The 14,574-nt window shown below is 45.2% G+C and overlaps 1 protein-coding gene across 2 annotated transcripts in view; it reads left to right on the top strand.

Annotated features, from left to right (window-relative positions):
- The window catches only part of LOC310844076 (tigger transposable element-derived protein 1-like), a 272,663-nt gene extending 263,240 nt beyond the window's left edge, over window positions 1-9,423 (top strand). Inside the window, exons 2-3 of one of the 2 annotated variants that reach the window (XM_083737827.1) lie at window positions 6,550-6,855; window positions 7,350-9,423. In XM_083737827.1, the coding sequence (XP_083593953.1) occupies window positions 7,580-9,280 (1,701 nt within the window). In that variant the 5' untranslated portion in view covers window positions 6,550-6,855; window positions 7,350-7,579 and the 3' untranslated portion in view covers window positions 9,281-9,423. Of the gene's footprint in view, window positions 1-6,549; window positions 7,080-7,297 lie in introns of those variants that run through there. The other variant, XM_083737826.1, reaches the window with a different exon arrangement.
- The last annotated feature ends 5,151 nt before the right edge of the window (window positions 9,424-14,574 follow it).

Below are 14,574 nucleotides of genomic sequence, written 5' to 3' on the forward strand. Positions count from 1 at the left end.
TCTGGACTTGTCCTTCTTTATCAATTTTCCCAGTCTAAAGGCAGTCACAATTTTAAAGTCCTTATCTTCCTCAATCCCCCAGAATTTGGAGAACAAAAGTGTTAAAAATCCCTGTAGATTTCCTTCCTCCAGTTCTGGGATAGCCCTTAATCTGAGATTATTTTCCTTACTTTTCAATTCAACCAATGACAGGTAGGCTTGTTGTTCCCCTACCTGTCTTTTCAGAGGCCTTACTTCCCCCCTAATCTCATCAACCTTTTTGTTCGCCTGTTCTGCTTTTTGACTAGCTTCCACAGCAAGTTTATAATTTTCAGTCGTTGCCCCTTGCAATTTTTCAATTGCCTGAGTATGATGAGAAACTTGCTCGGATAATTTACTAATAGAGGATGTAGCTTGATCAATTTTTGATGATTGATTGTCCACTTTTTGGTTTAAAATTGCCAGTTGTTCCAAGATTTGTTTCAGGACTATTTCAGATCCTCCAGTTGCCATATCTTCTGCAGCAGGCTCTTCAATTTCCACCTCCTGTGCTGTCAGCACAGTTGGGACGGATGATATTCGTTGATGAGATAGGGTTGTTTGAACAAGTTGCCCTGGTTTCTTTTCTTTTTCTTTAGCTTTAGCTGCTCTTGTTCTCCCTGTGCCGCTCATTCCACACCTGCCTCTGTTCAAGGTCAAATTTTCTTTTGTTTCATAAGTTAGACAAGTCCAGAGTGTAAACAATTTAACCACAGAGAATCACAATAAAGTACAGTTCCCAGGCCTCTATGTCTCCACAATCCTCTAGGTGGGGGTATTTCAAAGTTTCAAGGAAGGAGAGGACTCTTGTCCGCCATTGAAGTTCTTATATTCCCTATGTTAAGTCTTTAGTAGTTCCAGAGCACAAAAGGAAGTTTCCCCAGGCTTTCTTTTTCTTGAAGAAAGGCCACAAGATGTCAAGAAAGGTCCCAGCAACAATGTTTAAACATTAGTGTCTCAGTCTATGTATCAGTTTAAACTCCAATAACAGTATCAGCAGTTTGACAGTTCTCTTTTGCACACTGACAGCCCGATAGCTGGGTTGTCCCTTTTAACTCCACATAGCTCAAAATTAGGAAGAAGGTCCCAAAAATAAGATCCACAAATTTTGCAAAGATTTCCTGCTTGTCTTTTCACTACAAAGTCTGTCAAATACACCCTCGTTTTACTTTTACAGTCCCTTTTAAGCGCTTCAGCGCTCTTCTGAGCAGTTGCTTTAATCTGGTTAGCAGGATCGGGAGACGGACTTCCTGTTACTCGCCTCCCGTTTTCAGCCGAATTTCAACCAAATTCCCAAGTTTTTCCGATGTTTAAGTCCCCTTACTCACGGGTATGTAGCAGCCAATTTTGATGTTTTCAAGAAGAAAGGTCGGCGCTCATCAGCAGCAGCAGCGCGGCTTTGCGTCCACGAAAAGAGCGATGAACTCACAGCGCCGCTCCCCCTTTCGCGTTCCGGAGCCCCTTACGGAGCTCCTTCTTCGTTTCCGGGGGGGCTTTGGGCGCCCGCCGAGTCCCACGGCCGCAGGCTCACTCTGCCTGCAGTTTTTCTTAATGGGTCTCCGCTTTGCCGTAGCGGACGACCCTTTTTCGTGGAGCCCCTCTTCACTGAGTAAAGAGGACCGCCATTGCTGTTTTGCGCCGCCTCCGGAAGTCCCATGTATCATTTCGTGTTTTAGAAGTACAATTAGCAAGATGATTTCAAATGAAACTTTACCTCATATCATGGCCCTATACAGAGCTTTACCTCAGGAATATGATGAAGGTCAAGCTATCAAGGACACTTGGGATGAAGGTCCTTGAGCTTGAAAGGGGGGAATGAGGCATCTAATCATAAGCCTGCATTTTTTTATCAAAGCTTATATGTTTGATCAGGGCTTGTATTTTAAAATGAGCTTAAAGATTTTCAAATGTTTCATGCCAGGCAGAAGACCAGCTGCCTAGAGAACCTTGGCAATGTTTATTCTCCTGGACAAGGGGGCCCCCTGATTTATAGCAGAAAACAATTCTCAAAGTCATAAAAAGGGAATTACAGGCTGAGAGCCAAGGTTACACTGACCCTACAAATTAAGGGTTGGTAAATAGTAAAATGAGCCATATATTCTTCCTCAGGTTAAAAAGGCCAAGAGCAAATGGAAAAGAAAGCAACTGGCTGGAAGGGGAGTGTAAACAGAAGAAGAGGCTTTTTTCCCCTCTTTTATTTTGAGGCTGTAAACTGTTCCTTTTCACTTTGAGAAGGTTTATTCTTTTAAAAGGCTACCTATGATAATGTATGAAATATATTAGCTTAAATGTAATTATGCAAAGGATCTAGAAAGAAAGAAATGTTAAATTCTTATTTCATAGAGTCATATTGCAATAGGAGACCAGAGGGGCAAATGAGCCCAGCCTCCTGCCAGACAGGAGACGCCATCGAGCACTCCTGATATATGGTTGTCAGGCCTTTTGTTTAGAGACCTCCAAATGAAGGAGATCTTTCAATGATGATGTGAACTCAAGATCCTTGAAGATAAAAAGTTAAGATTAACCATCTGTTTTGGAAGGCAATAGGGCAAGGAGGGCAAGAGGTGAGCTGGTAATTAAGATTCCTTGTTGAGACACATGTAAGATATATTACTACTTATTTGTCATTTATAGATATAAGAATATATAGCTCTTTGTGTCCCATAAAAGGACAAAAGGAAATGGGTGTATCTTTTGTGATTGGTTCTAGCAAACAGCCAATAGGAATTTCAACCAGGCTGATTGGATAGAGGCAGCCACAGGAGGAGCAAGGGGGCTGGATTAAGGAAATATAAGTGCTGGCCAGAATGGCAGGAGGCCAGGCCAGAGCTTGGTAACCATATACCACTGTGCCTCTCATTTATTTGTCTGACAAATAAATTACTATTTTAATTTCTCTATTGCTGCGTTGAATATTTCATTCCAGCTAAGCGTTAACCACAAGCAGGATGCTACACTAGCAAAGTAATTTCTGTTTTATGTTTTTCAAAGCCTATGATATCCATACAACAGGAAGTTGCAAACCAGACCACCAATACTACCCTGTTCATAATCTTCCTTCTCCCTCTGGCTTGCTTTGCTTTACAGAATGATCCACCCACCTGCGCAGGCACTAAACCCCCTAAATCCTAAATGTGAGGAATTCCCAGAGGGAAAATCAAATTCCCTTGCATTTTGTTGTCTCATGGGGGGGGGGGGCAGGCCGCAGCAGAGTGAATGTGTGTAAACACTCCAAATTAAGGAAATATAAGTGCAATAATAAGCAATAATTCTTAATGGAATCAATTACTGCTAGTGGACAATACCCATTCCCAAGAAATAATTATTCCTGTAGCCGGATCCTATGCATGCCTAAAAGGTAAAGGGACCCCTGACCATTAGGGCCAGTCACAGACGACTCTGGGGTTGCGGTGCTCATCTCGCTTTATTGGCCTAGCGAGTCAGCGTTTGTCCGCAGACAGTTTTTCCAGGTCATGTGGCCAGCCTGACTACGCCACTTCTGGCGAAACCAGAGCAGCGCATGGAAACCCCATTTACCTTCCCACCGGAGCGGTACCTATTTATCTACTTTACTTTGACATGCTTTCAAACTGCTAGGTGGGCAGGACCTGGGACCGAGCAATGGGAGCACACCCCGTCGTGGGGATTCGAACTGCTGACCTTTTGATCAGCAAGCCATAGGCTCAGTGGTTTTAACCACAGCGCCACCTGCTGCTTACTCCAATGTAAATCACACAGAATTCAATAATACCAAGAACTGACTTAGTTGGTCTTTAAGGTGCTACTGGAAGGAATTTTTTTTGTTTTGACTATGGCAGACTAACACGGCTACCTATCTGTAACTAGAATTTAATAAGGTATTCAAAGTACGGTATATATGCACAGGATTGCAGCCATAACTTAGGCCCCATCTGCCCAATACATTTAAAGCACTCTTACACAATTTTAACTGTCATGGCTTCCCACCAAAGAATCATGGGAGCAGTAGTTTGTTAAGGGAACTGGGAGTTGTTAGGATACCCCCCATCTCCATCACAATTCTCAGAGTCCTCTGGGAAGAGGGTTTGGTTGTTAACACTGCAAGGAGATCTGATAACTCTCAGCACCCTTAACCTGCAGTTTCTGGGATTCTTTGAAGCCATGATTATTACGATTAAAGTAGTACAAGAATGTTTTGAACATATGCCTTAGGCTTCATGTGGAACATATATCACTATTATTATTATTATTATTATTATTATTATTATTATTGAGAGTTCAGTCATTAGAGAGTAAGACTCTTAATCTCAGGGTCATGAGTTCAAGAGATGCAATGTTATAAATTTTAAAATATAAGAAACCGCAAAATGAGTGGGGGGGAGTGTCAAAATACATATAATTGTTGGGAAATGTTGGATTGTGTTTGTGTCAAAACATTTCTAAAAAATTGAAAAATAAAATTTATTTTTAAAAGTGCCAGTTCTGCAGCTTGGAGAGGTTGTAATCAGGTCTTAAACTGTTACATATAAAAAGGGGGAAAGTGATGGAGTTACGGATGCAAGCAAGGAGCCATGAATGCAAATATTGCAGCATACCATACATATAGGCTTAATGATTAGTCTAAGACTCTAAGCCAAAGGTCACATTTCTTGAATTGCTTTGTTCACGATTTCCCCAGAGGAGGATCTGAAGGCTCAAAACACAGCAGTAAATCTGAAGCTTTGCTCATCTGGCCTTGCAAGCTGCCTAATGTTTGCTGCAATGATGGCCCTACAGCCCTTCTCCATGCTTCTGGAGAGCAGGGGGTTTGGGAAGCAGACCCTTCCTACCTAGGAGAAGGATTGGGAGCAAGTAAGCAAGAGACAAACCTATTAACTCTCTAAGCAGCTTTCTCCCTTTCTCCCTTTTCTCCCTTCGAGGGGGACTGGGGGTAGAATGCTGGATATTTAGAGATTTATGTGCATGCATGCATGCATGTTGTTGTTGTTAAATCGAATTATATGTAATTTAGCTCTTCATTGTCTTTGCTGCTGAAGCTTCTTACAGGAGGCAAAAGTAGGGGCAGGTGGAGGAGAGAAGAGACGAACAGATTATCTGTTCAGCATCTTGATAGGCTTTCACTTATTTACAAAGTTGCTTTACAGCCACAACAGTTTAATTAAATTAATATTCTGACTTATTTACAGTAAGCATTATGAATACATGATTACTTTCTCTTTTTCAATGCTGAATTTCTAATCAGCTCACATGTTCGTAATTAAAGTATGGCACTAAAATACCAATTTTTGATGAGAGAAAATACAGGAAAACATACTTTGTTTTTTTCTACCTCTTTAATCTTTCATAATTTCCCCTTTGTGTTTTGAATATATTACACTGTGCAGGATCTTTGAGAAGTGGGAAAATTCTGTTCTAGATTGGAAACCTATTTTCTATATGGCATTCTAGAGGAAATTCAACTTTTAAAATTTGCATCATATCTTTACACGCCCCTGAATTCATCTGCCACTCAGTTGCAAATCTAAGAGGGAGAAGAGACTTCTCTAAAAACTAGATGGGTCCAGATTTTGCCTTGGCTCATGAGAGGTCACCACAAGCACCTGCCAGTCCTATTGTGAAGCAGAGGGAGGCAGCTGCCTCGGGTGGCAAATTCTGAGGGGTGGCTAAAAAGTTATGCCATGTGGTCTCCCCGGCAGCCCCTAAATTAGATTGCTGCCCTAGCATGGCTGGTGCACCAAGGAGGTGACTGAGGCAACCTGCCTCGGGAAACATGCTCCTTCCACCCCACCAGGGTGTGAGTACAGATCGGTGGTGGAGGGGAAGCTTCGGTGGCAAGTCTTCCATCAGGCACCAAAGTGCCTCGGGTCTGACATGCACTGTTGCAGAGATGCAGAAAGCCCCACCATTAATGTCAGCTGAGAGCAGTGCTTTTTTCTTTAAAATATATATGTTTAGGGGTACTCTCATTTTCCTCCTCATATAGAAATACGTACCCCAGTGTATGCATCCCCCTGTGTGTCCCCCCAGAAAAAAATTACTGGCTGAGAGCATTTTCAACTTGATACTCTTCCTCTCCATATCTCAGAGCACTTCTGCTCCTCATATATGTGCAGCCAAATAAAATAGTCTGAAGATGCCAAGTAATTTTTCATTACAGATATTACAAACATAATTCTAATACATGTATATATGTATTTGGTGAGGAGCTATGCCATCATCCACCCTCCTGTGCTGTGTGGGCGGAAAGGTTTAAAGGGAAATGTTTGTTGCTAGCAAATGTAAAATAAAAATAAATCTACTATATTGGTCTCACTTTAGCTTTTGGAAGCTGGAATCTTGCCATTTTATACACACCCAAAAGCTGCTTTGCTGTGAAATGGCAAAATTCCACAATAAATCAAATTCACAAATACGAAGAAAGCAGAAAGAGGTGCTTTTTTCACAGCAAAAGCACAGAATTGATTTTGTGATATCGAAACAAACTATATACATTTCTCCATTTAGGAAAAGGAATAAACCCAAATTACAATATTACTGGGCATGCGTATACAGTGGTGCCCCACAAGACGAATGCCTTGCAAGATGAAAAACTCGCTAGACGAAAGAGTTTTTCGTTTTTTGAGTTGCTTCGCAAGACGAATTTCCCTATGGGCTTGCTTCACAAGACGAAAACGTCTTGCAAGTTTGTTTCCTTTTTCGTAAAACCGTTAATACCCAGGGTGCATTGCCTGAAGAGATGCAGTTGCGACTTGACTTTGAGGAGCAACACATAGCACGCGGTGTGGTAGCCTTTTTTGAGGTTTATGAGGACTTTGCTGATTTTTGAAGCTTTTCCAAAACTTCTTTTGCATCCATTTGGTAAGTTAAACTTTTAAAACCTTTTTTGGGGAGGTTGGATTTTGGGTTGGGGTGTTTGGAATTCAAGGACTTGGTGTTGGGGAGAGTTTTGCAAGAATCTGGGAGCTTGTGTGGTTTTTTTCTGCATTTTTATGATTTTTTGTGACCATTGGGCCATGTTGTTTTTTTAAAAAAAGCTTCTGGGTTTGAATTTCTGTGTGGTGGGTGGCTGGGGGAACAGTTGGGTAGAGGTTTGCAAGAATCTGGGAGCTTGTGGTTTTTTTTTTAATTTTTATGATTTTCTGTGACCATTGGGCCATGTTGTTTTTTTTAAAAAAAAAATTCTGGGTTTGAATTTCTGTGCAGTGGGTGGCTGGGGGAACAGTTGGGGAGGGGTTTGCAACAGTTGGGGAGGGGTTTGCAATTTCTGTGTGGTGGGTGGGTGGCTGGGGAAACGGTTGAGGTTTTTGAAGACTTTGGTGATTTTTAAAGCTTTTCCAAAACTTCTTTTGCAGCCATTTGAGGATTTTGAAGACTTTGGTGATTTGCAGCCATTTTGTAAGTTAAACTTTTAAAACTTTTTGAGGGGTTTTTGGATTTTGGGTTGGGGTGATTGAAATTCAAGGACTTGGTTCTGGGTTTGATTTCTGTGTGGTGGGTGGCTGGGTGCTTTTGAATTTTTTGGAAGTGAAGCACTGATTTCTTTTTCTTTTTCTGAGTTTACGAAGGTAGGAGCTGTGCTGCCATGGGACCCAAGAAGACTGCTGCTGCAGAGGCCGGCGAGAGGAAGAAGGAGAAGGTGACGCTGGAAATGAAGAAGGAGATCATCCGGAAGTACGATGGTGGAATGCATGTGACAGACCTCGCCACGGAGTACGGCAGGAATCCATTGACCATCGGGACCATCCTGAAGATGAGGGAGAAGATCCTTGCGACGGATGCAGCCAAGGGAGTCACCAGGATCATGAAGAACCGCCCAGCTGTTCTGGAGGAGGTTGGGAAGTTGCTGCTCATCTGGTTAGAAGAGAAGCAGCGTGCAGGGGACACAGTGACTGAGGCCGTCATTTGTGAGAAGGCCAAGGCCTTGCACGCAGACCTCGTCTGGGAACAGCCAGGAACCTCAGGTGAGCCAGAAGTCTTCAAGGCAAGCAGAGGTTGGTTTGACCGGTTCAAGACAAGATCTGGAATCCACAGCGTGGTCAGGCATGGAGAGGCTGCCAGTTCTGATGTTCCTGCGGCTGAAGACTTTGCAGCGGAGTTCCTGGAGGTTGTGAAGACGGAGGGCTACGTTCCACAGCAGGTCTTCAACTGCGACGAGACCAGGCTGTTTTGGAAGAGGATGCCCAAAAGGACTTTCATCACTCAGGAGGAGGCCAAGTTGCCTGGCCACAAGCCCATGAAGGACCGTCTGACCCTGCTCTTCTGTGCCAACGCAACCGGCGACCTGAAGATCAAGCCCCTGCTGGTGTACCACTCGGAGAACCCACGGGCCTTCAAGAAACACAAGGTCGACAAGGAGCAGCTGAGTGTCATGTGGCAATCCAACAGTAAGGCTTGGGTCACACGTGTGCTGTTTGTGGACTGGGTCAATCTTGCTTTTGGCCCTGCTGTCAAACAGTACCTGCTGGACAACGACCTCCCGCTGAAGGCTTTGCTTCTGATGGACAATGCTCCTGCTCATCCTAAAGGCCTTGAGGAGGACTTGTTGGAGGAGTTCAGCTTCATCAGCATCATGTTTCTGCCGCCTAACACCACGCCACTGCTCCAGCCGATGGATCAGCAGGTCATTGCCAATTTCAAAAAACTCTACACCAAGGAGCTTTTCAGGCGATGCTTCGAGGTGACTGACTGCACCACCATCACCCTGCGGGAATTCTGGAAGGACCACTTCGACATCGTCACCTGCTTGAAGATGATCACCACAGCCTGGGACGGGATCAGCCAGAGAAATTTGAATTGCGCTTGGCGCAGCCTGTGGCCGGACTGTGTGGCACCAAGTGACTCTGATGCACCAGAGTCAACAGTGGTGCAGGACATTGTTGCCTTGGGGAGGACCATGGGACTGGAGGTCACAGAGGAGGACGTCAGCGAGCTGGTGGAGGAGCATGACCACGAGCTGACCACCCAGGAGCTGGTCGAACTGCAGGCAGAGGCTGCGCAGGAGCAGGCCTCGCTGGAAGAAGAGGAAGCAACTGAGGAACGGCTGTCCTCCAAAGAACTGAGGGACATTTGCCAGAAGTGGAAGGATGTGCAGGCTTTTGCACAGCGGCACCACCCTAACAAGCACGTGGTACATGACCTTGCGAACACTTTTGATACGACGGTCATGTCGCCTTTCAGGGAGGTGCTGAAAAGGCGGATGAAGCAGCAGACCATGGACAGGTTCTTCAGCAAGAAGCAAAGAGTGGAAGAGGAACCTTCTTTGAGTGGTCCCCCAGAGTCTTAGAAAATGTACGGTACACTTTGTTGATTTTTAAATGTTTTTCTGTCATGTTTAGAAACTTAATTTATTGTTCCTTCAATTTTTGAACTGCTCTTTACAGTATGTGTGACTTTAAAGAGCAGTTAATAAACTCTTTTTGTACCAAATTTGGCTTTGTTTGGACTTTTTTTGACCATAGGTAAAGGTAAAGGTAAAGGTACCCCTGCCCGTACAGGCCAGTCTTGCCAGACTCTGGGGTTGTGCGCCCATCTCACTCAAGAGGCCAGGGGCCAGCGCTGTCCGGAGACACTTCCGGGTCACGTGGCCAGCGTGACATCGCTGCTCTGGCGAGCCAGAGCCACACACGGAAACGCCGTTTACCTTCCCGCTGGTAAGCGGTCCCTATTTATCTACTTGCACCCGGAGGTGCTTTCGAACTGCTAGGTTGGCAGGCGCTGGGACCGAGCGGCGGGAGCGCACCCCGCCGCAGGGATTCGAACCGCCGACCTTTCGATCGGCAAGTCCTAGGCGCTGAGGCTTTAACCCACAGCGCCACCTGCGTCCCTTTTTGACCATAGGAACGCATTAATTGAATTTCAATGCATTCCTATGGGATTTCGTGCTTCACAAGACGAAAAATTCGCTAGACGAAAAAACTCGCAGAACGAATTAATTTCGTCTTGCGAGGCACCACTGTACATTAGTCTTTTCACGCATGTTCCCTAGGTGAAATTATATGAAGCAGTTTATTGGTGAGGCAGTGGGAGGGATGTAAAGTACAGTGGTACCTTGGTAGTTGAATAGCTTGGCTCCCAAACAAATCAGCTGCCAAATGCCGCAAACCCAGGAGTGTTCCAGTTTGCGAACATTTTTCGGAGCTGAATGTCCGACGTGGCTTCCGATTGAATGCAGGAAGCTCTTGAAGCCAATCGGAAGCCGTGCCTTGGTTTTCAAAATGTTTTGGGAGTCGAACAGACTCCTTGAATGGATTAAGTTCGATAACCAAGGTACCACTGTATTTGCCTCTAAATTTCATCTTAAATTGCATTATTTGGGTAGACTTTTCCTGGAAAAATGACATACAAATATTTCCTGGAAAAGTGACATACAAATAATCACAAAAGGGATTATTTCAATAGTTTTCCATCATATCTACCTTTCTGTTGTGTTTTATACTCAGCCCTCCCCCCAGATTGAGGTTTCAGCCTCCCTGGCCACTGGAGGAATCTTCAAGATCAGACTTCTCCTAGGGTCCCTATAATCCACTAGGACCTGGGTGGGATTCCTCAGATTTCCTGATCTCCTCCCACTCTTCCTTGTCACCTGCCCACCCTCTGCATGGGGCTTAGGACAGGATCCATCTTTGGAGGTCAACTGACAGCTTCTCCTGGCCTTGAGGGGTGGAGGAAGGCTCAAACCAGGGCTTTTTTCCAGCAGGAACTTGCCAGAACTCAGTTCCGGTGCCTCTCAGGTGAGTGCCATTGCCATGCTAAGAGAAAGAGGGACGCGTTCATGGTGAGTTCCAGCACCTCTTCTAGAAAAATAGCATTGGCTCTGTCCAGAGGCTTTATGGCTAGAATAGCCAAATGTACATGATCTCACTCGGTGAAAATATGTGAGAATATTGTGTGTGATGTCAGCTTTCCATAGATTAAAGATGTGGGTTGATAATTAGTGAACTGTGAAGTGTAGGTGGATTCCCACGAGGCAAGACACAGTGATAACAGCAGGAACCTTTATTGAACTAACAGAACTGGACAACCGGGCAAAGCAACTGCTTATATGCATTTTTGAAGGTCTGGGTCACTCCCACTCCCAACGTGACTGGCTGTCTAAACTTCCAAACTGCGAATCATGACTCAGAGTTTAAGGGCCAATGGCAGAGGCCCAAATTCTGAAATGTTCTGTGATTGGGTATCATGTATTGAATCAGAACACAGGAGCTCAGAATCCTTAGTCCAGACTCAAGCTCTGGCAAACACAGACCACTGAATACATAACCAACTGGGTATGCGGAACCTATCCACTGGCCGTGTCAGATTAAGGGCACTAAATTCCAACCATTTACATGATTAGATGTCATATCTAACAGACACTTTGATCCCCTAGTATAGTGAGTAAAGTAAGTCAATATTACTCCTATTATTAATAACAGCATTCACAGAAACAGAATTTGAAATCATATTAAGGCATTGACAAAAATTAACAAAAGCAAAAAGAATTCAGAGTTTTGTCAAATGCAGATTCTCAATTACTATATTGTACTGAGTTACAGCTTTCACAAGTCAATCCACTGAACAGCCTCAAAAATAGCTTTTACTGAAGACTGGAGAGGCAGCCGTCAAAACATGTTGTTTCTTCCTTGTAACAAAGAATTCCTTGCAATATAATATTATGTATTCTAATTTAGTTCACTTGAGAACTGTTCCACATAGAGGTCTTTGACTTATGATTGGAATATCTGCTCTTAAATTCTTAAATTCTGGTTTGAATAATGATACGCCAAGGTTCTCATTATTGCCACTTTTAAAACTATTTCTGCAGCGCTGGATGACACCTTTTAACCAGGGTATTGGCTTTCTTTCAGCTTTCATTGATGGGGATTTTACCATATGCTGGAAACATTCCAGTTAGCAGCCACACACTTATTGCCTGTCATGATCCATGATGGGTCTCAGAGTATAAATTAATTTTCTGACATAAGAGGCCAGCCACTTTGATATGATCAGCTGCTGACACTGATTGGCAGATGGGAAACAGATGCTTTGGCAGACTCAAAATGTAACATTTACTGAAAAAAGTGAGTGATAAAAAATCCTTTAAATATTGAATGAAGGAAAAAGAACTTGCTTAAAACTTGCTGCACCAAAACCCACTAAATAAAGGCAGTGCTTTTTTTTCTGGCATTACCAGCACTGTTCTTTCCAGGAAAAAATAACTGATGACCCACAGAAGCGATGTCCCTTCACTGCTGGAGAGCAGCAGCTCCTCCTCTGCTTTCCTCCCCAGAAGCAGTCTTCAGCGCGAGAGTCGCCAGACCCTCCAGAGCTCCACCTCCCAGCGTGCTCCGTGGGCTCCCTCGCCACCTTTTTTGGAAGGGAGCAGATTGTCATTTGCAGCCCCAGGAAGAGCCAGTTGGTTGGTGGGAAGCTTTGACAGGTGTGTGAGATGGCTCCGCCCCCGTAACTGCAGCTTCCTCTCCCCCCAACTCATTCCACTGCCCCCCCAGCAAGGTCTGGTTTATTTGAGGAGCCCCCTCTGTCATTGAGTTGAGGGGGAGAACTACAACTCAGCCCCCTTTTTGCAGAGGGGTAGATGAGATGGGGTCCCAGTTCCTCCCTCCCTTCAAAGACTAAATCTATTTCTCCTCTCTGTCTTCAAAATTGTGGGTAATCATATAGTTTCACCTCTTTTCCTTCTGGGGGGCAAATTCCCTTCAGTGCCAGAGCTTCATGCTCTGGCACAGAGGCACGGAGAGCAGGCGGGGGCGGGGCTGGCATGGGTGCTGCCCACAGAGGCGTGGCATGTGTCCTGAGGATGGGGCATGCCACCTGCAGGGGCATGGCACCCAGCGCGGGCGGGGGGCAGCCACGACGGCACCCTACTGGGATTGCGCTGCCGGGGGGGTGGGCTCCCCCTGCACTCCTCTTCCTCCGCCCGTGATTCCCTTGAAACTTTCTCTCCTAAGGGGGGGGGCATTCCACTTCCCCCGTTTTTCTTTATTTCTTTTTTGGGGGTGTGTGGTTTTGTGTATCTCCTTCCTTCCTGAAAACTCCTTGGCCAGTCCTCTCCCTTTGCATTGAGCCTTGCAAAGAAGGACTTGCTGCCAGCACGTGGGAGACAGGTGCCCTGATGGCTTTCTTGGGGGGGGGGGGTGCTGCTTGAGCCTGGTGCTGCTCTCAGCAAAGGGGGCAGGGTGGAGGGAGGCAGGAAGGGATGGGGGCCACACAGGTACAAGATGGCCTCACTTGCACCTTTGCCTCCGGTTCCAGAGGCGGGAAGAGAGAGAGTTTTGTGCACGCTCAAAATTTCATGTGCATGAAAAAGAACCCCTGCTCTCCTAGCATGCAATGAGGAAATATTATTTATAAGATGTGTTAGTCACTTTCTCTTGCCCAAAGCAACCCCAAGCAACATATAACCAAATTAGGAACTGACTACATATATATGTTTAAGTAGTAAGTATGGGTCAGCTGATCTGTTGTTGTTGTTTAGTTGTTTAGTCGTGTCCACCTCTTTGTGACCCCCTGGACCAGAGCACGCCAGGCACTCCTGTCTTCCACTGCCTCCCGCAGTTTGGTCAGACTCATGTTTGTAGCTTTGAGGACACTGTCCCACCATCTCGTCCTCTGTCGTCCCCTTCTCCTTCTGCCCTCCATCTTTCCCAACATCAGGGTCTATTCCAGGGAGTCTTCTCTTCTCACGAGGTGGCCAAAGTATTGGCGTCTCAGCTTCAGGATCTGTCCTTCCAGTGAGCACTCAGGGCTGATTTCCTTCAGAATGGATAGGTTTGATGTTCTTGCAATCCATGGGACTCTCAAGAGTCTCCTCCAGACCATAATTCAAAATAATCAATTCTTCGGCAATCAGCCTACTTTATGGTCCAGCTCTCACTTCCATACATCACTACTGGGAAAACCATGGCTTTAACCCCCTTTTACCCCTTCATGGACACTGCCTTGCCTTGGCGAAGGGCCTTGAATAACTCAGAGAAGCTATGCGCCATGCTGTGCAGGGCCACCCAAGATGAACAGGTCATAGTGGAGAGTTTTGACCAAACATGATCCACCTGGAGCAGGAACCGACAAGCCACTCCAGTATCCCTGCCAAGAAAACTCCATGGACAAAGACAACAGGCCTCAGCTGATCTACAAATCACTAAAACAATGACTTATGGCATGAGAAGATGAGCTCACATTTTCTGCCCTCAGAGAATGCAAGGTCAGTTTGTTGACCGCCTCCTGCTTTCATGTCACCCTCTTTCATCCGTTGTAAATGTCATGGACGGGTTGGGCATAAAGTAATGGTGGGAGGAACCAGCCGGGAAATCCCCAAGAGAAGAAGGCTCAGAGCCTGAGGGAACAATGGTGGGACAATGATGAGTGGTTGGAGGGAGAAGAGAGAGAAGATTGGGAAGAGAAGGTGTTGGATGCTGAAACGGGGAGCAGCAAAAACCTTCTTGCAGGCACAGTTTCTGATTGCTTAGGAAAAAGCTCTGGAGACTGCTGTGCGAAGGTGGCGACTATCAGTCTCTGGTTTTCATGGCTTTTCAGCTAAGTCTGTGATGATCGTTTTTTTGCTAATAAAAAGTTAACTCC

The sequence above is a fragment of the Podarcis gaigeae genome, assembly GCF_964106915.1.
Source record: "Podarcis gaigeae genome assembly, chromosome: 4".
Classification (NCBI taxonomy): domain Eukaryota; kingdom Metazoa; phylum Chordata; class Lepidosauria; order Squamata; family Lacertidae; genus Podarcis; species Podarcis gaigeae.